Raw genomic sequence first — 26,265 nt, 5'->3', positions numbered from 1 at the left:
AAAAACAGAACTTAAGAGCTGAGAGACCAATTACCTGTAAATGCCAGATGAACAGAAGACTGAGACTTATCTTCCAACAAGTGAATATCCACCAAGAATCTCTAACCTGGAGCCAATAAGCTTACTGTTTAGACTCTGGCTGGACCCTACCCCCTTTTCACTCCTTGCCCAAAATACAGCCTGCCCTAAACCCTCAATGGACTCACCTGTAGCTGAATATATCATGCATTTCCAGAATTGCAATTTCTTTGCTATTTCTGAATAAACTCAATTTCTGATCATTTGAGCTTGCCTCAGTTTGCCTCCTTATATAGATTGACAGCCATTATGGGCAGTGTTACAATTAGAGTAGAGCATTCATTTAAGATGTGTACTTGAAAGCCAGGGCTCCCAAATAAAACAGAATGGGATACCTATTTTAACAGGCATGCTAAAACCTCCAAGAGGCTTCAAGATTCCAAAATAACTTCACTTAAAGATTCATTGTAAAAGGCTAATAAAAAATTAAGCACACAGTGGTACCTACAACAAAAGACTATAGGACTGATATATTCCTACTGCTCCCCTCCATCCTCCTTTACCCGAGTACTCACAGTCTAATCCTCTCTCTGAACTGCCTTCCCACTGTAAAGAGACTGCAAGACCTGAATAAAAGTCTGCCAAGTCAGTGGCCTTATAGATGCCCCTATATAGGCCCCTCCCAAGGTTGATGAGACTCTTAGGAATTTTCCAGTAAACTGCTACCAGTTTTCCCTTAAAACAGCTGAGGAGAAACTAAAATTAAATCAGTGGAAAACCTTGCCAAAATTCTGGTAGATATCAGAAATTAAACCCCACTTGCTCTGGAGCCTGCAGAGTGGATCCTGGGAAAACTGTCAGAAGCTAGTGAAGGGTGAGAATCCTTTTTAGAGTTGGCTTTCCCACATCTCTGTCTGTAATCAGACAGTATGGTTTGTGCCACACTGAAACATTTACTGTGAGGGAGAATGTTCTTCTGGAAATTATGAAATGTAATGATAAGTTTTCCAATCCACAGAAAGCTAGTGTAACAAACAGTTCACAATTGCTTACTTCTTAGTGTTCACTAGGAATTAAGGATTCTAAGGGTTAGAATTCTAATCAGTGCATCCTAGAAATTGTATGACATTCCTAGAAATCTGATATATACTGGTATTATCAGTCATATTTCCACTTATTATCTTAAGATGTTGTATATCACAGAAATAACCAAATCTCCCTGTCAATTCCATCACAATGAGCTCTTGTCAGATCTTTAGCAATGGGAGTACCAGGAACTCTTGACCACTGGCACCGTGGGCAAATCAGGAGGTACTGAATCATGGGGGCATACTTCACACCTGAAGAAGGCTCCACCTGACTTCTGGTCCTGTGCAAACGCTGGAGACCTCACAATCAAACTGACTAGGAAAAAAGTAGCCAACATCCGAGTAGACCACTTCCCCCCAAGATGTCAGATCAAGAATGTTTCTTTCCATTCCTCCTTCCATCTCTGACCATTTTTTCCTGTTTCTTACACATGAGGGTCTTTATGACTCTTTTGTCTACCTTGTGTCTTGCTCAGGCCTGGAAAGTTCATGTATCTCAGACCACTGCAAAGGTTGGTAATTTAGCCTCCAAACAACTGCTGGATTTGCCGCGATGCTGGTGATTCTATAGTTCTGCCCATCCCAAACTTCTCCCTGATTTTCAATGCATTAGTTTCTCTGGGGAAAATTTAGCCTTCTCTATTGTGTCAGAGTCCCTAGCCCTGTGGATGCATTTCTTTCTTTCTGGTTAACAACTCCAGACCCGGGGATCTTTGCATTCAGGCTCTGTATCCAAAGAAAGGGACACAAGGCAAGGTGTTCAGGACACAAAGAACACCTTTGCAGTCTACAGACCCTTAAATTTTACTGGCCTGCATGGTTGACACCTTTTAAAGTCCTGACCCACAGACTGTGCTATGACCAACACCACTTGCTGCACCTGGATTGATACTTTGAGGAAGTTGAGACCTGCCAGTTGGCTTAAAGTGACTCCTTCAACAGGGCCTTTCTTGACTTACTTGATTTTGATTGGTTTGGGTCTTGGGGACCATGGGTCCAAAGTGTACTCCAGACATTTGGAATTATCCTGTTTATAATAATCATGGTAGTTCCCCCTGGTGTGTTCTCTCAAAAGCTTTAATGCATATTCACAGCCACTAACCATCAAGCTAATTATCCCCCTAAGAACAGAATGTCAAAAAAGAAACAAAGAGAGGGACCACCTGAAAGCATGGGAACCTGACGTTGTGACCAGTGAATGCCACAGAGAGATTGGGCAAAAAATCGAGAGATCTCCAGACTGGAAGCTAATGCCTTAAATTTTGATCACATCTCTCAGCTAGGCTGAGAGTCCAATCAAAGGGGGGGAAATTAATAAAAATAAGACAGTGGCCCCAAATGGGGTTGCTTACCACCAAACTGAGACTTAACAACAGTTTGGGCTTTCCCATAAGTGCAACCTAAAACCTGTCAATCAGGAATGGCCTGGTCAGCACTAGTGAGGTAACCTGCCTGACAGACCCCTGCCATCCCCAAAGCGAAGTGACTGCAATACCCAACCTGCCTTTTCACCTCATGCGGCTGCCTTATTCCTGCTGCCTTCTGCCTATGAAAATCTTTCATCTGGTACAGCTCCTCAGAGCTCCTCTCTTCTTTTCCCCCATTACCATCTATCCCCTCATACCCTCTTCCACCTCCACCCCCCATTACCACACTGTTGTCCCTCTCTGTCCATGAGATCTTTCCCTCTCTTTCTTTCTTTCTTTCTTTCTTTCTTTCTTTCTTTCTTTCTTTCTTTCTTTCTTTCTTTCTTTCTTTCTTTCTTTCTTTCTTTCTCTCTCTCTCTCTCTTTCTCCCTCCCTCCCTCCCTCCCTCCCTCCCTCCCTCCCTCCCTCCCTCCCTCCCTTCCTTCCTCCATTCCTTTTTTCCTTCCTTTTTTTTCTCAATCCCTTCACACACTCCCCCAATTCTCCCTCACCAGAGCTGCCTGCCTGCTGTCTATCTATGAGTTTGTTAGTACTTTGCTTGTTAGTTCAGTTTGTTCATTAGATTCCACACAGCCCCTTTATATCTGCTGGGCTGAATGCTGTCTGATTCATAAACAAATAAGGCCAGTAAGTCTTTTAAATTTACTCAGTCAAATTTTGTTTCACACCATCTTCCTCTTAAAGGCCAAGCCCCTGTTTCCTAATTCCTTATCTGCCAACTCAGGGGACTCACAGTAAAAACTGTTCTGTATCTCTCTCCTAATTTGCTCAGGATCTTGTCCTGCCCTACTCTTCAGGCTCAAGTCCAGCTCTTTCTCTACAGCAAACAAGACTCTTTGCTGTTTCCCAAACACCCTGCTTGTTTTTGCACCTGTGTTTTTGCCCTTGGAAAAGCCTCTAGGCCTCCACCTAAAGTCTCAGATCACTTTATACATAACTGCTGAAAGTTCCTTACTCCCCTTGTATAGAAAATCCTGATAGGTTTTCAAATTGTTGATTTGAACTTGAACTCTTAGAACTCTGGTCTCTAGCATGGTTCCTAGAATATAGTGATGGTTCCATTTTTTTTTTTATTGAATAAATTTATCCACTTTTGAATAGTATTCTTATCTTTTTTGTTAAGCCTTGAAATGCTACTTAATTTCAATGTCTCATCTCCGAGTTAGATTCTGCTGGCCCGAGGACAGGACCCAGACCAGGTGCTACTGTTTTGATGTCCACTGTAGCAGTACATTTGATTCGCCCAAGGATCTTGTTATAAATGCAGATTCAAATGTGTAGGCCCAGGAGTTTAGCTTTCTAACCAGCTCCAAGACGATGGAGATGCTGTTCTATGGACCACATTTGGGAAAGCAGGACACTGCAGTATTTGGTAGATTACACACTGCCACTTAAGAATGCTGGGAGGATAGCATGGGAGATTTTCCAGTGCTTCTGCTAACTAAGTCTGCCCTTTGTGCTCTGAAACTTAAATTGCATGATGCTTTTCTTTCCATGGACAGGGGTTACTAAATCAGTAAAAGTGTCTACAAGTATTCTGCATGTACATAGAGTCTGGGAAGGTCTAAAACACACTCTGGGGTCTTTTCTGGGAAGTCACGTAAGAACACCTAACATCTGATATAAAAATATACATATAAACATATAGTTCCACATGTATCTAGAAATCAACATAAAACAATGGCTTCCACACCATGCAGATGTTTCCTTCTGGGGATTATGATATGGGCAAGGGCAACACATATGCAACACATCTGAGATCACACACTCCAAAGCAGTGAAGGGGGAAGGGCTGTAAGAACAAAACATTCCCTTACAATACCTCTACTCATCAGTACTTTGGTGAGTTGGAGACTCAGACCCGTCCATAATGGGCGAGTGTTCTGTTGCTTCTCTGAACAAAGGAAAGCAGAGGAGGAAGAGAAGAGAGGTCATGTTAAAGAGAGGAACTGACACAGACATGATTTGTAGCTCATTGATACATTGGAAAGACTGGTTGACTACACGCCCAGTGTTAGTGACAAATAAGTCACACAGAACTTTCAACCCCCATGAGCGAGTCAAAAGACCTCTCTAGTTTTGGTAGAAGGCAGGCTTTGGCACTTTTTACCCATTTCTCATTTTCTTGTCACATCACAGAAAATAGTTATTAATGATAATTCAACTCAATCTGATGAAAGAGTTTACTTCAAGAACCAAAATACCTTTTTGTTTCAAATTTGTCTTGAGTCCTCACTAGCTATGTTTGGTGAAACCCAGGCAGGATTCCAGACCAGCTCACTGTGTGTGCATCTGAGGGGTGCTTGTAAATTCCGGAGGCTGCTGTCACTTAAATAAATACATTTGGGTCAGGTAAAATTGGATATGATGGAGAAAATCTGGGGATCCAGAGAAAGAGCCTGGAATCTAAAATTCCTTATTTAGGTGAGATGATTTACCAGTGGAGGTACCATAGATACAGAAGATCTGTCATTTTTTTATGAATTAATCTTAGAGAGACTCCAGGGCCCTAGGCCTAGCAGCTGCCAGACCACACAAGCTAGAGCTGGAGTGTGGATGGTGAATAATGGAGTGTTTTCATGATCTGTAATAATGACAGAGGGGAAGTTGCTGCTCCAAAGACAGACCAAGAAGTGGGAGTGGACACAAGAAATTTGAGTGGGAGGCTTTGTTAAAACACAGACTTCCAGATCCGCCCCCAGACTTTTTGACTCAGTAGGCCATGGGTGGGCCTGAGAACCCGCACTTCTAACAAGATCCCAGGTGACGTTCATGCTGCTGGTCTGGGGACTGCACTTTAAGGACGACTGGCCTAATGGAAAGAGACAGGGCTTATGTCTCACAGAGCACAGGGCTGGAGTGTCAGCTCCAACCAGCCATTGTGACTTTGGGCAAAGCACTTATTTTCTCTTAGCCTCATCTATAAAATGAAAAGATGTGATACTTCCCGAGCGAGGTTGCAATGACATTATATGAGCTTATATATGTTAGAAGAAGCTTCCAACCTTTGAGTATACAGCAAGCACTTAATAAACATTAGCTCTCCTACCTTCTGTTAAATACTAAGGACCCATAAAGCCTGGTTTTAAATTACTACAGATAAATTTGCAGAAACAAAAAATGTCTGCCAAGCATGAGAGTCAGAAATGTGGTCAGTGGAGCCAATTTTGGTCCTGTTGTTTTTTGATGATTCAACTCACAGACAGCTGTCATATTTTCCCAGACACCCCCACCGATGCTTCAGAAAATGAGAAACTGAATAGAGCTAGATAAAGGGACCCTTTACTTTTTTAGCCAACAGATAGTGATAGTATATAACATCCATTTAGAGGTAATGTCTTAGGAGCAACAGAAGAGGCAGGAACTGTGAGCACAGCAAGCTACGTGTACCCCCTCAGACTCTGCAGCAGATCAGAACATCCTAAATATCCCTGAGATTACGATGTTTGTTTATGCTGAAAGCTATAAGGAGAGTTGAATTTTGGGTTATTTTGCTGTGGGCCATTTCTTAAAGGTCTCAAGATACCTGATCCCCTTTGTGTGTTGATTAAGTGGTTGGCCAGGACAGAGATGGGATCTGAGCCTCCCGTCTTTTTCTCAAGATGCATCCTGATATCAAGGCAGTGAGTACCCTGAGGAGCAGGCAAAACGTGGGACCAGAGGCAGCCCAGGGTGCTCACACGGGTCTCTTTCTCCCCTTCCTCTTCTGTGTCTGGCATTCTGAAGTTGTCCTGTCATAATTGGAACTTAAGTCACATGCTGTCTGGAATTCTGACCAAAGCAGTGCAGTTGGACTTGTGACACCCACTTCCCCACATTTCTGGGGCCACGGGCCAGCTTTACAAGGAAGTAGAGAGAATTCCCCATCTAAAGGATAGCAATGGAAAGGAGAGGGGTAGAAGGAACAGCAGTTCATGGGCCTTTTCTGGAAAGGAAGAAAGTTCCTAGTAATGAAGAACACTCGCCATTCTTTTCCTGATAAACCCTCCATTACTAGAATCTCATATTCATTACACTCTTCCTGAAGAGGAAGGCTGAGGATCATTCTAGAACCTGGAAGAGGAGGATGAAAGGTCTGATCGGAACTCACCCAGTCTGCCAGGTTAGGATGTGGTGGGGACTGCTTGGGGGCGTTGCTCCAATTTCACTCGATGGCGTTGAGCTTCTCTGGCTTTGAGGTAAGGCAGCTGTATGCAGGTGGTGCAGAAAAGATGTGTCAGACACCAGTCAAGTGAAGGAGCTTCTTTCCAGAGATGCTGGGTGTGACCCCTTGCAGGGCCACAGTGGGCAAATATCCACCCCCTACACCCATGCATCTCCTCCACACAATGCAGCAGCTCCATCCTCAGTCAAGTTGACCTGGGATGGTGGCAGCCTCCACAGTAGCAAAGAACCTGACGGCCCACAGACCTCTGAGGGAGTCCTGGGCAGGGCTAGTGCAGGAGGGCCTATTTCTCTGGACACCAGGAAGTGACACCTCAGGGCATTTGTAGATGTGGCCCGTGTCAAAACTGTGCCTGTGTCTTGAACAGAGAACTTCCAGAAAGGTTCTCAGAGCTTGCTGTCTGCCATTTCAGGCTTATAATCTACCCCTTTGGACACTTTAAAGGGCGCTGGGCCTTTAATAGCTCATCCAAATCTGACTACTAGGCGTTTATTGACATGGGCAGACTTTTTCCAGTTGGGAAGTTTAGTAAGAAGTAAAGTCTCCTTAAATGCATCCTCTGCTTTCTTGGGAATGGAATCTTTTTCATCAGAAAACCACAGATATACTTCTTAACATTTTCAGCCTAAAACATGTTCCAAAAGATTTTGCCTAATCTCTTTAAATAAAACACATCTACTAGACAAGTGCTAACGCTTTGATGGAACATAAACCCTCCCAGCCCTCTTCGGAGCGCTGCTGCTTCCGGCAGGGTAACAGGCTCAGCATGTCCATTCATTCCCTCTCCCGGTGCTCCGGAAAGTCGATGGCAGACTTCACTGGGCTTATTTTACAGGTGGAGGAATATGGAGATGGTTCTGGGGTTTTGAAGTCCATGGTTCTCTCATGATTGCCTGAAGCATTTTTATTATTATCTCTGGAACTTGTCATTTGACTGATGCACCATAATAGCCAGAACCAAGGCTCAGAACCAAGGATCCCTATGGCCTGGAACACCTGGGCAGCCAGCAGGTCCTTCCTCTTTGCCCTGCTCTCTCTAGGCCCTCAGAATCTCTTTCAGCTCCCCAAAGATGACCTCCTATTTTCTGTCTTTAGAATCACCCCTTTCCCCTAATCTTCAACCACTTTCTAGGCACAAGTCCAGACTTGCAGTACCTTCCATTTGCTATTGATTCTCATTTCATTCTACTTTTAAAATCATTTTTATTACATGTCAACATCCTCCCCCTTTCTTTTCCTACAGTCAGTATGAGGCAGGATCTCGCCACTGCACGAGTTCCCCTCTCCTTATGAATGCCAGGAGCATGGAAATGAGTTAGTCCGTGCCAGGCCCAGAGCCCGGCCAGCACCACTACTGAACAAGTGTTGTTATTATTGCCAGGATTCTCTCAGAGAGGGAGTAGGAAGGCAGTGTGACTTCTTAGGGGAAAGCAGGGTTTCTTCCCTTTGTTACTTAATTCCTCCTGCTCTGAGTACAAAAATAAAGTAACCCTTAATTTGATTATGAAACTCTGAAAGCTCTTTACAAAAATGACTGTGGTTATATCCTAACACCATTGAAAAGCGAGGCAAGGAGCAGTTATCCATGTGGTCACAGTGAGGTCCATTCATGGGTCACAGTGAAGTCAAGTGCCGCACTCCAGGCTCCACCAGCCTGCCCCACCGGGGGACGCACCTGCCGAATTTCAAGGCTTCCACAAGCCAAGGCCTTAAGCCAGTCACCCTCTGCAAGGTGCCACCCAGGTCTCCACCTGACCAGTGTCTTAGGTAAACCCTGAGACACCTAACTTCTTTGATTTCTGTCCTCACCAGGAGAAGTGGCTGGAGGGATGGTTTGCATGCCTGCTGAGGAAGCTGAAGTAGGAGCTGGCCCAATCCACTGGGGAGGATCTAATGTGCTGTCCCATCCCCTCTGAAGTCTGTCACTCTTGGCAAGACCAGGCCCAGTATGGGAAGGGGTAAAGGGGTGACTGAAAAACCTCAAGTCTCATACATCTGACAGCTAGGTTTCTGGAATTAACCATCTCTCATTCCTCACCGCAGACTCTTAAGAAATTCTGGAAGCCCTTGAAAATCGAGTCAACAGTTTGCTCATTCAGGGCCAACCCCATTCTGTCCCCATTCTCACCTGACGTGGCCTTGCACATCTGGGGCATCCTGGTGACTCGGCTGTGGGCCAGGAAGGTGCTCTGGGAGGAGGTGCTGTACTGGGAGCCACTGTCAGAGGAGGTGGAGCTGGTGTGCGACAGGCGGCTGTGCTCCTTGTGCGAGGCGGTGGAGCGCTGGTACCACTGGCGCAACTCATCGGACACGGCGGTGCGCCCCGTGCCCTTGTCGTGGGCGCACTCGCGGCCCAGCGATGGAGTCCCCAGGATCTGCGAGCGCGATGGCGTCAGGCGGCCGGCATCGCCCTCCTCACTGGCCCTCCAGCTCTCCCGGAACAGGCCGCCCGCGGTGTAGGAATTGGAGGTCTTGAACTGTGCCTTGACGCTGTAGTGGCCCTCCTGGTCGCTCTCCAGGCTGCGCACAACCACGGGCGTGGCGCCGCCCTCGATGTACAGCGGGTACTCCTTGATGCGGTACTGCGAGCTGGGTTGGCTCTGACTGTGCAGGTAGACGCCAGGTGGGTGCCCGCCGCCGCCGCCGCCCCCCCTCGCGGCCAGGTTGGGCATGCTGCCCGAGTTCGCTGTGCCCAGCGCGCCCGCCGCCCGCTGTCTCTGCCGCTGCCTGGCACGCGCCTTGGAGGGCGAGTCCTCCGCCAGGGTGGAGTAGTTGGCGTTCATCTGCGCTGGGTAGTAGTGCTCGGAGCTTGAGTGGCTGGTGCAGGATGAGCAGTCGTCCATGGGGTCTGAACCATTGCTGCTACGAGTCCGCGGGGTGTAGAAGTCGGGGCTCCCTGTGTCATTCTCAGAGCCCAGGAGCTTGCCCTGGGACTCCAGGCTGGAGCTGCGGTGCCGAAAGTGCAGAGCGAGGCTGTGCAGGCGCGTGGGGCTGAGGTCCACGGACCTGCAGGAAGACGATGGGTGGTGGGTCTGTGGGCCCAGTGGAGGGTTGGGGGCTCTGCAACCTGGGACTCAGGAGAGGGCCTCCAGCTGCTGGGAAACAGAGCTGTGCTGCCCTGGGAATCCAGGTGCTTCCCATGGTTCTCGGGTGAAAAGGAGGCAGGAGAGCAAGGCTGACCCCTGGAGTCAAGCCGGGCCTCTGCTGGGATTTTGATTCCCAGTGGGAGGTAAGACTGAAGACAGCACCCACATAAGGGTTCCCTCTGCAAAAAGTGTGCCAACAGCCAGGGCTCTCTTTCTTTCTTCCTTTTTTTTAAGTGTAAAGGAATTCCATAGATACAGAGAGAACCAAAGAAAATGCCTATTCCAGTCATTGTGTTAAACCAAATGAAATGCCCATTTTTGCAGGTCAACACAGGCCTTATGGAGACATTTCATATGGTTCAACCAAATACTATTATGAAACGCACAGAAACAGATTTCCATTTCCATGAAGACTCTGAAAGGCAGGGTTGGTGGAACATGGAAAACGACTGATGCAAAAACTTACCATGCCACCATTTTGTTTGTAACGCATTCTGCTTATCGGAATCCATCCTACAAATATCCATCAATATTGCAGACAATGCTAGGGCCACATGTGAAGGTCAGGGTGGCCCTGTTGGCCAATTACACGAAGATAGGAGTTCAGCTCTGACGGTCACCCAGGGGAGAATGAGAAGTTCCCATCATGTGGCCCCTGGTCCCACACCACTCCGTCACTCTCTTCCAGCCATACTGGCCTCCTGGGAACATGCCAAGTTCAGGCCTGTGTGCAGGGCTTTAACCTGCTGTTCTCTACGGTATCCTCACAGCTTGCTCCCCGCCCCCCGCCTCCCACCCCCATCCATTCAGGTCTCTGCTCGAAGTTCACCTTATGAGAGAGAGCTTCTCCAAGCTCCTAGTTCACTCTCTTGCCCCTTGCTTGGCTCATTGTTCCTCTTAGTGCTATCACCACTTGACCGATATTTATTATGACGCCCAACTGAAATGTAAGTCTGATGAGAGCCAGGGTGTGGTCTGATTTTTTCACTGCTCTATCCCCTAGAATAATACCTGCTACACGGAGGCACCTTATAAATATGTGGTGCATGAGTGAATAAAGGCATGACTAAAATGAGTGAGAAAATCTTGCCTGGAGTGCTCTACCTGATATAAAATGGTTTACCATTTAAGGATGCCCACACCTTCTCTCCTTTGAGGTATGATCCCTACAGACTCAGTTTTTGATAAAATGGAATGGTGGCTTTGGTTTTGCTTCTTTTTAGAAAATGAAGGCCTGATTCACTGGAGCCTCCCTTTTGCCCATTCCTTTTGTTCTTTAATGAATTTATACCTTGAGGCATTAAAAAGTCCGTGATAAATTAGACCCCAGTAAAAAGCGACAGGAGGACTCTCCAGTAAAGATCACCTCATCAGGACAAGGTGGTGTGGCCCCATCATGCTTCCCTGCTAATCTGCCGGTCTTTCCCGCCTGCATTTTGCTTAGGCCCCTTCCATGCGCACTGTCTGCCTGGGATTCTCCAGCTGCCTCCTGGTCCCACTAGGCATGGGCAGTGGGCAGACTGCTGCCAGCTCAGTTTTAAATTCTGCTTCATTTTAAGGAGAAACGACCTCACTAGTTCAGACCTGACTCTAGATCATCCATTATCTGGGCCAGTTGGAGCCAGAGATATCCAGTTTTACAAAGGCAGTGGCCTGAGGGCCGGGTGGACTCACCTTGTGGAATGAACGTAGTGGGGACTCCGTACACGCAGGTCTGGTGTGGACGGCATGCTGGACTGCGAGTTCCAGTGAGGAAGGCTGCGGATGGGGCTGTTCTGGAGGGAGCTGCTTCCCCCTCCAGCTTCGGCACAGCTCCCTGTGCTGGGGAAACGCTTGTGGCTGCTGCAAACCAGAGGAAGCCACTGGTCACCGCCACAGTGCTGCACCCGTGCCCAGGAGCTGACTAGCCTCCAGACATCAACCTTGGTGTTGGGTGGGCTTGCTCAGGATTCCCACCCTTACTCCCTCCGACCTCCGAGCCTTTCCCTGAGAATCCTTATCCCTGGCCCCTGGGTCCTGGTCAGCCTTCACTGGGACAGGGAGCATGGCTGTCTGTGAAGCCACTGTCCTAAACTGCAGTTTCTGTTTTCCAACAGACAAACATTTACTTGACTGGACACCCACTTGGAGCTTAAATGGTGTAATGAAAGGACATGAGAAAACCAGAGAAGTCAACCAAAAATGCCTCTCCAAAACCTCTCTCCAAGATCAGCCCAGTGACCAGCTGATAATGCACAGCTGAGATTACAGTGTTTGGCTCCAGAATCCTGTTGGCTGATGGCTTAGGGTTCTGAACCACTTCGGGATTCCTACGAGAAGGCTGTCACTTGCCATTTTGGAATAGTACTGCCCAAGACTTCCTGATTAATTTCCGTGGAATTTAGAAACATTAAAACCATCTTCCAACATGTTGGCTGTGAGCCAAAACCCCCATTTTCCCTTGGGATGACAATTTTGCACCTGGATAGGTCAGCATCCCTGTTGAAAGTCAATCCCTGGAAGGAGTTCGGTTGATTTGGATTTTGTAATTTGTGGATGCCATTTGGGACAGCCCACTGATGCTTTCAATAGCTGTTGACCATGCCTCTTGTAGCCTTCCCCACCCAGCTCACCTGGAATGACTGTGGGAGGAACGTTTCTTGACCTTCTCATACGGCTCATCTAACGAGGACTCACTCCACATTTTGGGCTTTAAGGGTGACTTGTCATAGTCATTGCGGTGATAGTGCATCTGCCTGAGTCCCTCCAGGGACTGGGGAGGAGGGGGCCTGTTATGCGATGATGGTGGCCGAGGAGGAAGTCCCTTGTGAGGAGACTGTAAGGGGGACAGTGTGCTGGAGACCTGAGAGTCTTCTGCGCAAAGACGGAGAGAGAGAGCAACTGAGCAAGGGTCGTCCTTCCTACTGACTCCAGACAGGCTCCCATCCACCTCTGCCCCAATAGCAACACCCAGGGGCCAGGCCAGCATTCACTCTTGAAGATGCCCATGATGCTTCCCCAGTTGCCAAAGAAGTCAATCCAGAATAAAAACTATGAGCAGCATTTAATGGGAAGAGGAGGCTCAATTCTGATGAGCTACAAATGGAGTAAACCCAAATTTCATTAAATCCCATGGGTTAACACTTGCTTCATACCAAACAGCAAAATGTCCTCATTGTTGTACATTTTCTTTCAATAGACAGGACATATCTCATTTGCTTTGGGGGATTTCAGCTCCATGAGGGTTTTGTCTGGTCTGTTAACTGCTATATCCTTAGTGTCTACAATGGTTATTGATATATAGTAGGTCATCAATAAGTCATTTGTTAGAAAAAAATGAATAAAAGCATATCTGTTCAGAGTAATGATCTACTGGTGGCTCTAGGTACCAACTCTGCTTTTTCAAGAACTGTATACACAATTTTTAACATGTTCCCATAAAATATTTTCATTTTGGAACTGCCTTAGGTTCTTTGGGAAGGAGATGGGCTACAACTATTACAAATGAACTAGAGGCCCGGTACATGAAATTCGTGCATGGGGGTGGGGGGAGAGTTGGAGGTGTCCTTTAGCCAAGCCTGCACACTTTCCAATCTGGGACCCCTCAAGGGATGTCCAGTGGGATCGGGCCTAAACAGGCAGTCAGACATCCCTCTCACAATCCAGGACTGCTGGCTCCCAACCGCTCGCCTGCCTGCCTGCCTGATTGTCCCTACCTGCTTCTGCCTGCCAGCCCGATCACCTCCTAATCACTCCCCTGCCAGCCTGATCAATGCCTAACTGCTCCCCTGCCGGTCTGATTGCCCCTAACTGCCCTCCCCTGCAGGCCTGGTCCTCCCCTGCAGACCTGGTCCCCCCTAACTGCCCTCCCCTGACAGCCTGGTCACTCCTAACTGCCCTCCCCTGCTGGCCTGGTCCCCCCCATCTACCCTCCCCTGCTGGCCTGGTCACTCACAACTGCCCTCCCCTGAAGACTTGGTCACCCCTAACTGCTCTCCCCTGCTGGCCTGGTTGCCCCCAACTACCCTCCCCTGCAGGCCTGATCACCCCTTAACTACCCTCCCTTGCAGGCCTGGTTCCTCCCAACTGCCCTCCCCTGCTGGTCTGATCTCCCACAACTGCCCTCCCCTGCCGGCCATCTTGTGTCCACACGAGGGCGGCCATCTTGTGTCCACATGGGGGTGGCCATCTTGTGTGTTGGAGTGATGGTCAATTTGCATATTATCTCTTTATTATATAGGATAGAAGACCATGCCCTACCCTCAGGGGAGTAACACTCTAACATCAATGGCCATAGGACTTTCGGAGGAAGTGAATTCAGTTAGTCAGGCAAAGAGCTGTGGTTCAGAAGGGATTTCAGCAGTGGCCTGGCAGAGAGGAAAATGAAAGGAAGAAGCCAGGACCAGATACAGCTGGCCCAGCAGCTGGTAAGGAGGATCAGAGGGTGACAGGGAGGAGCTCTGGTCAAGTGCAAGAGCAAGAGACCATCTGTGGGTGCCGAGATAAGCAAGGTGCCCTACTGACAGGGCCCTTTCATTCCAGATTCAGGTGTCAGGATTAGGTCTGAAAGCCACAGGAAAACTAGGCATGGATGCATTAGGATGAAAGTCCTGTTTAGTTATCTGGCAGGGTTCACAAAAGGGTAGGATCCAGGGAGGGTTGGGGAGGGGTTAGGGAAGATATCCAGTGGTGAGAGCCCCCTGGAGGGCAGCACTGAGCAGAGAGGCAGGAAAAAATCAGTGTTCCTTGTGGAAGCCCAGGTGGGAGTTTGAGGGGAACAATACCCAGAAGAAACCTCAAACCCCAATAACAATTCATGTGATCCTAAATCACTTCCAAAGAGTGTTCCTTTCACAGACTACTTCTCAGTCCCCAAGACCTGAGCATGTGCTATGCTTCCCCGGCTCCTGCATCTCTTAGATCAGTAAAGGGAAGGGCCCCTAGATGGGGTAAGCCTGCACTAGTGAGGCAGTAACACCCCCGGGTAGTCTGGGGGTTTGCAACATGGGAAAGAAGGTAATCATAAATGATGCATCAGAATTAGCCAGTGACAATGTATAATGCCCCCAACTCCTCAGTTACAAAGGAATCTCATGAAATTGTTCTCATTTCCTCCCCCCGGAGAGACTGGAGTCCACAGAGGCCAAAACCAGGGCTGGATCTCTGATCTTCAAAACACAGCTCTCTCTCCCCTGCAGCCCCACTTCCTCCCCACCCACGTAACCAAGTGACCATAAGAATATTACAGTGTGATTGATAATAGCAGGGCCAAGACGACTGGGTAAATAACCCACCAGCCTTTCCCCACATTAACAGCAATTATTATTATTCTTTCAATTATCCACATTAGTCTGACCTGGGTAGACCTTCTATCTTTTCCATCTAAATAGCTATGTATCACTGCCCACCTGCGTTTTCCCTAAGGGGTAAAAAATTAACTGCCACTTAATATATTTCCATTTCATTAATGTCCTGGCTCACAAGTTTGGGGTTAAATCCGTAGGAACGTGCTCGGAGATGGTTCTGGGTTGGACTTCTTTCCTATTCTATGTCAGGTGTGGCCTAGGGGTCCGGGCTGGGGTCACTTCTGTTTTTCCTGCTCCCTCCAGGCTCTCCTAGCAGGTTTCAATCTTTGATTTGTGATCCAAACCAATGTCTGCCTCTTTCCTCCAGAAATATGAATATGCTAAAGGAAACTATGTGTGGTGTAGAGATTCTCTGTTTAGGTAAAAATGTGGTTTGGCAACTAATAAAGTAAAGTACAACTCATTGACTATCCCCTTAAATCTGACCTCTCAGGCACAGAAAACACTAAAATTCCAATAGAAATGGTTTACATAGCGCCCAGCAACCCCCAACCAACTCAGTGACTATCGGGCAGTGAGAGAATTGCAGGGAAGCTGGGGCCATCCTGGCCTGGCTCTCGCCGTTACACTGGCCTGTCCCAGGCTACACATAGCTTAACCCGGTTTAATCCGAGCCCCTTCCCAGTGCTCCCAACCACCTACCATCCTCCAGAACAAGGGCATCGGAGAGGGAACTGTCTTCACTGCCAATATTTCCATCTGAGAAGACAAAAAGCAAAAGTCTGAGAGTTTATCACATCCTTTAGACAAAGGCCTGTCTGTAAAAATCATGTGTTTAGCATATCCTTATCTTTCTAATCAGAGAGAATCCATGAAATACAATCCAAATGCTGCTGGGCATTTCTATGACAGCCCGTGCCATGGCTCATGAGCTCACCCCTACCCCCGACACTCAATGTCTTTGTGCTCTTGTTAGACAGGGCACTGCAATGCTGAGTGGCTTTATATCCAATAGGCTGCCTGGCCGGGTTAGGTCACACCATGGTCTCAAGCCCATTCCCAGGGCATGTTCTGATCGACCTATAGGAAGTGAACTGCTATTGATTGTACAAATGTGAAACTAGGGTGAGAAACTTGGCTTTGCTCACAGGGCAACAAATGGCTTCTCAATAAATGTCTTAAGCCATTAGTGGTGGTGGTGGTGGTGTTGGGGTGCGGGGGGGGGGGGGAAGCTGCTAAATTCAGCTTCTATCTCTACAAAGCTTATTTTCATAGACCCCATTCAACTAACCATGAGAACGTGCTAAAGAGGGAGACAGTAAGGTAATCCTCCCCACTAAACATCTGGGGAAACTGAGGCACAGCTAGGGAGCTGGTTTGTCTGGGATTGCTCAACTCTCCTGGCAACAGGACTTTGGATACCAAGTTTAGTGTTTTTCTTTTGAAATAAAAAAATCATGCTGCCTGGCTGGTGTTGCTCAGTGGTTAAGAATGGACCTATGAACCAGAAGGTCATGGTGATTCCTGGTCAGGGCACATGTTCAGGTTGTGGGATTGATCCCCTGTGTGGGGCATGCAGGAGGCAGCTGATCAATGATTCTCTTTCATCACTGATGTTTCTATATCTCTCTCTCCCGCTCCCTTCCTCTCTGAAATTAATATATAAAATTAAAAAAATAAACAGGCTAAGGAACTAGGAAGAATCTTAATTACTTCTCTAATTCAAATGGGCTTGTATGATGAAAACATTATTTTGAAAGAGGTAGCAAAATAGAGAAGATATATTCTTGAGTTGGAGTGTCCTTGTGTGCACCAAAAGCTTGCAGGTTTGATTCCCAGTCAGGGTACATACCTAGGTTGCTGGTTCGATCCCCAGTCGGGGTGTGTATGGAAGGCAAGGCAACTGATCGATGTTTACTCTCACATCGATGTTTCTCTCTCCCTTCCTCTGTCTAAACATACCCTGGGTGAGGATGAAAAAGAAATGGCTGCAGGCTTGGATGGGTCCCGTCACCAGTTAGTACAGATGATGTCAAAACGGATTCTGTCAGCATTCCTAACAGAATAGCCCTCACTGGTTAATTAGATTGCTTAGGGCATGCTGGGAGCTGGGCTCTGGCCCACTCTCAGGCCTGGCTCCCGCTCCTGGGGCAGTGGGGGCAGCCTGCCGTGGGGAGGGGCTCAGCACTGACCGTCAATGATGAGCGAGGCCCTCTGGGTGGGCTTCTTCCCAGACTTGATGCGGTTCTCATTGATGGCATTCTCAATCTCCTGCAGCTTTTTCAGGGCATTCAGATAGGAGGTTTTCCTTTGTTTCTTCAGTTTTTTGCTGACGTTGGGGTCGCTGGCGAGGCGGCGGGCAGCCTCCGTAATCTGGGATTGAATGGCAAACTCTCGTTCCAGGCGTTCCAGCTCGGCTTCCTGTGGGAGGGAGAGCCAGGGTTTCACCTCTGTCCTTTCCGCCCCCGCCCCTCAAGGCGAGCCAGCCTTCCTTACTCCTGGGGGCCACAGCACTAGGCACCCAGCAGTCCCACTGCCTAATGCAGTGATCCTGTTCCTAAAATCTCTGGCAGCCAGTGCCCTGGGCACACACACTTTTGAGACCGTGGCCCTTGTTCCACTCTGGAGACAAGGTTGGTCTGCACAGGGGATCCATCACTGAGAAGCAAGGGGACCCCATGCTGAGAGCCTGGGGCCTCCTGGCTTCATTTCCATGGTCTCCACATGGTTCAAGAAGACCAAGCCTTCATGGAAATTCAGACCCATTCGGTTTGAATGGGCACAGGATGCAGCACTATTTTCAGAGCACCTTTCTGTCCTGCTCTGTGGGCCTGCTGACGGGAGCTCCCACGTGCCCCTCTCCCCCACCTTCCCCACACGCCTCTGTCTCTCAGATTTTGAACCCTCTGTGCTGGAGCCTGGAAACGAGTCAGCAGGGACAAGGACGGAGTGAGCTGTGAGTGGGACTCCACCAGCCAGCTGTGCTGACGGCCCTGGTTCAAACACTGCTCCATGGCTTTGTGGACACCCAGGAGTCTCACTGCTTACACTGAGCCCAGCACATGCTGGCAGCCCAGTCTGCACAGATGGCCGCCTGCTGTGGGGGAGGGGGGAGTGTGCAAGTGTGTTTCCAAGAGAAAAGGGAGTTGGTTCTCCAGAGAGCAGCTCTGCAACATGCCAGCTAATTCTGCGGTCTTCCTTTTGAGGGATTTTGAACCACGATATGCAGGGACAGGTGAGGAAGACGGGGGTGCACATGGAATTCTCCAGGAACTAAAGGCATATTTTGCTGACAAGTGTGAAGGAGCAGCTGGTGAGAAGGTGCGGTGAGATGGGACTGCGGGAAGGACAATGGGGCTGAGGGGCGGGGGGGAACACTCACTAAGGTGGGGTCTCCTCATAAAAGTTGAGTGCCTGGTATCTGCCCAGCACAGGGGAGAGGAAGTTCCCCAGGTAATTCTGATGACAGCAGGTGTGAGATATACTTGACCAGATGGTCTTCTAAATCCCACTCGCCCTCCGGTTATATTTCTGCCTCTTCCACAGGCTGCACCTGTCCTGTAACATCCCCTTCTCCACCTCAATCTACTCAAGTTCATTGCTCATCAAGCAGGTGTGAAGACCCAAGTTAAACTTCCTAAATATAGTAGTAGCTCACTTAACCCTGGATCTGGCCCAAAGAAATAAGGACTCTGCAATGCACTTCATTGTGCAGAACAGGAAACTGCCAGGTGAAGATGCAGATTTGGGTGAAGCATTCGGTGCAGCCCCCAGCCCCCTGGGACCTCCTGGTGCGGATCTCAGCAGACTGGCCCCCGCTTCCACCCACTCCAGGGCGCCGTGTTCCGGTGACTTCACCTGCATGCTAACCAGTGGGCATGCTCTCAGTAACCAGGGTTGGGAGGCCGTTAAAAAGACACGCAATGGGCTTTGTTAGAATGGTTCTCCCAAGATTCACCTCACAGCTTGCGACAGGCCTATCCTGTCAGATAAACTACTTGCACTAAAAGCAAAATGCTTAGGAACGCTCAACTAGCTCGCCCTACCCTGGGAGCCACGTACTGACCAACCTGCGAATGTAACAAGAGGCGAAGGGAAACACTGCGCAGAAAGGGGAAAGGGCAGCGGGCACCGTGCAGAATGCTGCAGCTGGGACAGAAAACCTGGGAGCCCCAACTAACAGACAGCGAGGGTGATGTGAGAGAACCCAACACCAGGAAGGAGGACACACCTCTCCCTTGGGCAGGATTTTCTGTTCATCCAGCTTGAAGGCCGTCCCGATTCTTCTTCGAACAATGGGTGGTTCCTCCCCCGGGTCCAGGGGATATTCCACAGGCAGTTTGCCCGTCAGCTCCTGCAGATGTGCAACAGCAGGAGGGCGGGATCAGGGGCCAGGTGCTTGTTTCCAGGTCACACACACACACACACACACACACACACACACCTCACACTCTGCAATGTACACATTCAAAACAGTGCCTTTAAGCAAAATGCCTGAGCGTTAATAAGAGTTTTTGAGATGTGATGTCATTTCTCTAAAAATGGATGAGAGCAGCCTTTTTTACAGAACGGATGCACTTTGAAAAGTTCTTCCGAAAGTAACTGTCTGTCACGTAAACAAAGTTGCTTTAGATTTCATCATCAAACTTGTATTTCATCCATTCGTTAGTCTCCCAAGTGATTCCTGCATGCCCACTGCGTGCCACACACATCTCTGATCTTTCTGGCTCCCGTGCTGTGCCCCTGCACCCCGTCCTCCCTCACTGACAGCTGAGATTGAAGTGTCTTCCACATAGGCTTTCTTAGGAAGAGTGGTGTCTATATGGAAAATCCCAGAAAAATGCGTATGACAAATTAGAAACTAAATATAATAATTATTCCCCCTCAGGCCAACACTCAGGGAACAGGCTGAGCTTAAAAGACATTAAATTTACTCAAATAAGAACTGAAAATAAAGCCATAATATTGACACATCTATTAAAACAGATCTGTTGAGTGTATATTTTGGACTCTGAAAATCTAATCGTTGCGAGTACAATGACAGTGAGCTTAGTTGATACATGGCCATAGTGACAATGACCCTGCAAACACTAGGTCAGTGGCATGAGTCCAGATTAGAATTGGGCTCCATATGAGGGGCTATGTCTGGGCTAAATAAAGATCATATCTGAGTCAGCAGCTAATCCATGTGGTGGAGCCAAGGTATCAGTTGTGAGGAGTCACTTCCAGGGACAAGAAAATCCTGGGAGAGCCGCTGTGAGCTGCCAATGGCACAGGTGGCTGGCACAGGTGGCAAAGCCCAGCCCTGGTTTCTAGTCCCAAATCAACATCTGTGCTGCACAGACTCAAGGAAGAGCTCACAGTTCAGCATCGTCACGAAAGGCCGTTGTGTCGGGCGGCCCAGTGCGAGTGTCCCACAGGCGGGAAGCTGAGACCCGCAGATTCCAGGTGCTGATCCACCTTCTAAGAGGAGGAGTGGCCCTGACCGGTTTGGCTCAGTGGATAGAGCATCGGCCTGCAGACTGAAGGGTCCCAGATTCGATTCTGGTCAAGGGCTTGTACCCTGGTTGCTGGCACATCCCCAGTAGGGGGCGTGCAGGAGGCAGCTGATCGATGTTTCTCTCTCATTGATGTTTCTATCTCTCTATCCCTCTCCCTTCCTCTCTGCAAAAAATCAATAAAATATGTGTTGTTTTTTTTAAAAAAGAGGAGTGGTCTGGCTTCTCCCACCATTCTGTGTGTGTGTGCATGCGCGCGCGCTCACTGGGGTATGGGGTGTGCACTGGGGTGTGTGTATGCACACACGCACACACTGGGGTGTATGGGCATGTGCAATGGTGCGTGCATGTGAGTGCACCTGGAGTGCACCAGCACCCCGCTCCCCGCTCCCCTGGGCGGTGCCCCTTCCCTGCTCTGCACCTGAGAATGAGCCCTTGGCCTTTTTGTCCGGTGTGAGCATTCAAGGACAATGGCACACTGTCTGAGCGTGGAAGGCTCATTCTTCCTTTCTGTTTCTTTTTTATTGTGGTTTAAATGTTGCCAAAGTCCTATGTGTTTATTCTGTGACATGTTTATCTGCTTCCCTCAAAGTCAGTCTATAAACAACATGCACACTGAGAATTTTATATTGTCAGGACTTTCTTTTTTCACCTGAAACGTATAAAAAGTAGGGGAACGTGGTTAATATGGCAAGTCTAAAGTATCTGTGGTTTTAAAACAAAATACTACGTTTTAAAAAACGAGGTTACTGATTTTCCACCATCTGCTTGACGGTCTTTGACTCAAGGCCCCGATTCTCCACATTTAATCCGATTTCACATGTAGCCAGAGCCACACGAGGAAGGAGGATTTCACACACTGTTGTGGCGCTTGGCTTGGTTCCTCTTAAATTCTCGTATTGGTATTTCTGCCAAATGCTCCCGCTCCACCCATTCTGACTGCCCCGCTAGCTCTCCAGGGGACAAACTGCTCCCTGACATCCGGAGCGGAGGGGCACGGTGTGTGGCACAGACAGAGGCAGCCGAGGCTCTCCTGCCCCCGACTACAGAGGCGTCGGGAGACCAGAATGGGAGACGTCACAAAGCAATCTGCCTGGTGCCAGAGAGGGTATTCCTTCTGCTCAAGCTGTTTTGTGCTGTCAACATTGTAAGAAGCGAAAGCTTTGTTTTCCTGATTTTGCTTTTCGTTTTAGGAGACACAGTGAGACCTTCTTTAACACATGCTAACCCTGCCCCGACACGTTTCTCCAATTTTCTGATGCTGACTCCCTGCTGGGTTTAGGGACATTGTCTCTATTAAAAACAAAACAAGTCTTTACAAATTATTAAATGCAGACACCCAAAGCCATACTTTTTAAATTCTTTGAGCATATTCTTTATATAAATGCCGGTGGCTGCTGCAAACCAGAGGAGGACATGCTGGTCATCACCAGAGAGCCACACCTTTCCCTGGGAGCTTTAGGACATCAAGAAAAAGCTTGCTGGGGACTCCTCCTCCCCCTCCCTCCCTCCCTCAGGGCATGTGCTTTCCTAAGATTTGCAGTGGTTTGTGCTAATGTGGGTCTGGTTTGAGTTGGCTCCGGTTTAAATCAATACAGTACCTAATTAAGCCAAGTGGAAATGTAATGTGATCTCATTCTAAGCCCCCTGGTTCATTTGGCTTGGGGCAAGGCACTATTACTGCGGGGAGGGGAATACAGTCTGGGAGCCTCTTTATACTTCCGATTCTCAACTGTTCGCCAGTATCGCTCTGTGTAACATTATATGAACTACAATGGCTCCCTGGAGGGCTCCCGCCCTATCCTGTGCAGGTGCAAGCACATACACACGCATGTCCATGCACACACACATGCACAGTAAGGTGTATTGCATTAAAAACTCAATTCATCAAGCATGCTAACAGAGAATTGCAGAATATACAAAAGAAGGTGGAAGAGGACATTCAAATAAATACAACAGTGGCCTGTCACATCCTCTGAGTCCCAATGAAACCTGAGACCAGTGCAGACAGGAGCTTGAGGAATGTTGCTATGCATAAAACTTAAAGATATCACTAGGCTAAGACTTCATTTTTTTTTAAAAGAGTGTCACATTAGATGAGTTTTAAAGGGAATTATATATAAAGTGAAATCCTGTTTCTTTAATGATTCCTAGTGATGCTTCCCAGCATGATTTCCAAAGTTATAGTATCTGACACAGCCTCAAGGGAACAAAAGCCACAACAGTCAGCTCAGACTCAAAGTCTTAGAAAATGGTGGCAAACCATGTCAAGGAGGTAAGAACATATGAGAAAATGCTTTATAAACTAAGGGGTATCGTGCAAACAATATTATTTACAGGTGCTACCATGACTGGTCTCTAGTGAGGTCCCACTTGAGACTCAGCTTTCACAGGTGCCCTGGAGTCCCATTAACATCACCACTTCTGTTTCTGATGGGGCACCTCAGAGGGGTCGGATATTTCCAACGTTTATGTGTGAGGAGCTCTTGTTTTCCTCCTATGATCTCCTTGTGACCCATTCCCCTTTATAAATATGTGAAGACAGATGAGGGCTCAGACAATACAGACTTCCCCAGGCAGCAACAGTAACTGCTTACGGCTTCTCGGAGGCAGAGTTTCTTGAGCTCCTCCAGCCGCTGGCGCAGCGTTTCCTCCAGCGCTTCCTGCCGGGACTTCAAGGCAGCCAGCATGTCTTTCTTGGCGGACTGAGAGCTATCCGATTCCTGAGAACCTGTCAATAAACAGTGGGGTTACTAGGCCAGCTCAGTGGGGGACACACATCTGGACCACTAAGAAATTTAACTGGAGCCTACACTGTGGACCTGGGATTTACCCCAGGAATCAAGGAAGTGTGAAATAAAACAGGTGTTGCAAGGTTCCAAGTGTGAGGAGAGAATTCTCAGCAAGTAGTGGACTTTACAGCTGGTCAGAAGCACTGGCAGGAAAATTTACACACCTGAAAAAGAAGTTTCACTTTCTTGATTATCTTAAGACTAGAGGCCCGGTGCATGAAATTCATACACGGGAGGGGTCCACTCAGCCCAGCCTGCACCATCTCCAATCCGGGACCCCTTGGGGGATGTCCGACTGCTGGTCTAGACCGGCCCGGCAGTTGGACATCCCTCTCACATCCGGGACCACTGGCTCCTAATCGCTCACTTGCCTGCTTGCCAGGTTGCCCCCAACTGCCCCCTCCCTGCTGGCCTGGTCACCCCTAACTGCCCCCCCTGCTGGCCTGGTCTCCCCCAATAACCCTCCTCTGCCAGCCTGGTCACCCTAACTGCCCACTCCTGCCTGCCTGGTCGCCCCTCATGGCACCCCTGCTGGCCTGGTCACCCCACACAGCCTGCTGTTCAGTCATTTGATCGTCCCTCACTAACCCCCTGCCGGCCTGGTCGTCCCATGCAGCCTGCTTGTTCAGTTGTTTGGTTGTTACTCAGGCCGGCCCTGGGCAGCTGGGCAGCTGCCATCTGAGGCTTACCTGTGCCTCGGGCAAGCCCTGGGTGGCTGGGGGGCTGAGGGGACTGGAGGACTCCGGAGGCAGGCTCGTGGAGTGGCCGGACCCGCCTGGGGGTGGGCCTGGCCATGCCGCATGCCTGCCACCCCGGCAGGGCTCAGGGGACTGGGCGCCACCATCTTGTGGCTGTGGGCGCCGCCATCTTGAGGTTGTGGCAGTCAATTAGCATATTCCCTTCTTATTGGCTGTGGGCACCACAATCTTTGTGAGGGCATGATAGTCAATTAGCATATTCCCTCTTTATTAGATAGGATATGTCAGATACCTGTTTTAACTTCACTAGCAAAATTTAATATACTTTGTACAATGAAGGGGAAAGTGAAATTGAAGCCAGTAATTTTAATACATAGTTTAAATTTTTTTTTTCATTAAAAAATGCTGATTTTTTTTGCCTTAGCTGGCATGGCTAAGTGGTTAGAGCATCGGCCTGTGCATCAAAGGGTCCCAGGTTCGAATCTCAGTCAAGGGCATGTACCGGGTTTCACAGGGTCACTGTCTCAGTCAGGGCACATGCTGGAGGCAACCAATTGATGTTTCTCTCTCTCTCTCCCTGCCTCTAAAAATTCAATGGAAAAAATATCCTCAGGTAAGGATTAACTTAACAAAACAGATGCTGACATATATATACTAGTGTGTGTGTGTGTGTGTGTGTGTGTGTGTGTGTGTACACACACACATATTTGCTCAGTACAAAGAAATTGCACGTTTAATATTAACATTTTGGAAATGCAGACATGTATCAAAATAGTCCAGAAGCTAAGCACCCAAAGATAACCACTATCATACATTTTATTTTAACCTTTTTATCTAAGCCATGCATTTAAAAATAAAATTAGATATTTACTGTGTTTTTTAACTTAATACTGTATCATGAGCAAATTCCCTCTTAATAAAAGCTACACATAGTTTTACAATGTGGCAGAACTATCTGAATGATGATTCAAATAGCAGACTGATAGATATGAAATCTTTGTGGAAGGCACACTGTGAACCAAACTAGAGGAAAATAAGCTGAAATGCCAACCAGAGAGATGTAGGTTAGAAGAAAGCACACTTTCTTGGCTGCAATGTTTGGATTCTGAAATTTCCTGCAGTGAAGCTATTATACCCTTTTACTTTGCTGGGGTAGGCAAGGTGTACCGGCTCCCTGGGAAAGGAAAAGCTGAGTATTACTTTGCTTCTCATGCTCATGGTGAGCAGAGTGTTAGACACGGACAGGTGATACTCAGTGTGCCTTCAAAGGCCTCACATGATGCCAGTTGCAACAGAATCAAACAACATCAAATATCTAGGGAAGAATCTAATGAGAAATATGCAAGATCTCTATGATGAAAATTATAAAATTTTGCTGAAAAATAAATTACAGACCTAAAATAATAGAGAGATGTAGGTAGTCATGGATTAGAAGCTTGACATCATAAAGATGTCAGTACTTCAGGAATTAACAGAATCATTGCAATACCAGTAAAAATTTGAGCAGGACTTTTGGGGAGGGGGAGGGTAGCAACTGTATTTCCATGTAAAGCATTTTAGAACAATTCAGTGAATAGACAGATATGAGAATAATCTAATCAGAATTCCCAGTCAACTGGTCAGTTTCTCCCAATGGTAAAGAAGACATCTCAGAGGGCTTCCAGTCAAGAGAGATGATGTAAATGCTGTGTTTGCCTCCTCCCACAACCACATCAAAATTAAAACAAAATTCAGAACCTACATTAAGAACCACCTGAAGACTAGCTGAATAGATGTCCTATAACTAAACATATACAGAAGAAGCCACAAGGAGATTGGTAAAACGGGTGGAAGCGCAGAACAGGCAGGTCCCACATTCATTTGTGGTGATTAAGAATCAAGAGGGACGGACATTGGCTGCAGAGGTCCTCTCTGAGGAGCGAGTGGCCCCAGGCTCCCTACTCCCAGGCACCAGTGCTGGGAAGAGGTGTCCCCCACATCTGTCTGTGAAAAGCGCAGGAATTGGATCCAGGTGAGATGGAGGGCTGCTGTAGACCCAAGCGTCCTCCTAAAGAGCCAGAGCACAGACTCACTTGTTCATAAACTCACTCACTCTGGGCTCCAGTGCAGTGGCAGCATCTCAAAAAGCAACCGACGTACAGGGAGGAACTGAATTGACTAGCTTCAGGGCGAGGACTAGAGGCAGGTTTTGGAGTTATGGGAACAGAA

The 26,265-nt window shown here is 48.1% G+C and overlaps 1 protein-coding gene across 1 annotated transcript in view; it reads right to left on the bottom strand.

Moving 5' to 3' along the window:
- The window catches only part of FRMD4A (FERM domain containing 4A), a 240,830-nt gene that overhangs the window by 7,907 nt on the left and 206,658 nt on the right, over positions 1-26,265 (bottom strand). The window contains exons 15-22 of the mRNA XM_028156513.2: positions 23,165-23,298; positions 19,301-19,423; positions 17,262-17,490; positions 15,772-15,828; positions 12,397-12,637; positions 11,459-11,626; positions 8,827-9,704; positions 6,624-6,720 (exon numbers count right to left, since the gene is read on the bottom strand). Coding sequence (XP_028012314.2) covers positions 6,624-6,720; positions 8,827-9,704; positions 11,459-11,626; positions 12,397-12,637; positions 15,772-15,828; positions 17,262-17,490; positions 19,301-19,423; positions 23,165-23,298 — 1,927 coding nt within the window. The remainder of the gene's footprint in view (positions 1-6,623; positions 6,721-8,826; positions 9,705-11,458; positions 11,627-12,396; positions 12,638-15,771; positions 15,829-17,261; positions 17,491-19,300; positions 19,424-23,164; positions 23,299-26,265) is intronic.

This window comes from Eptesicus fuscus, chromosome 2 (assembly GCF_027574615.1).
Source record: "Eptesicus fuscus isolate TK198812 chromosome 2, DD_ASM_mEF_20220401, whole genome shotgun sequence".
NCBI lineage: Eukaryota > Metazoa > Chordata > Mammalia > Chiroptera > Vespertilionidae > Eptesicus > Eptesicus fuscus.
This window is presented reverse-complemented; position numbering and strand designations above follow the sequence as displayed.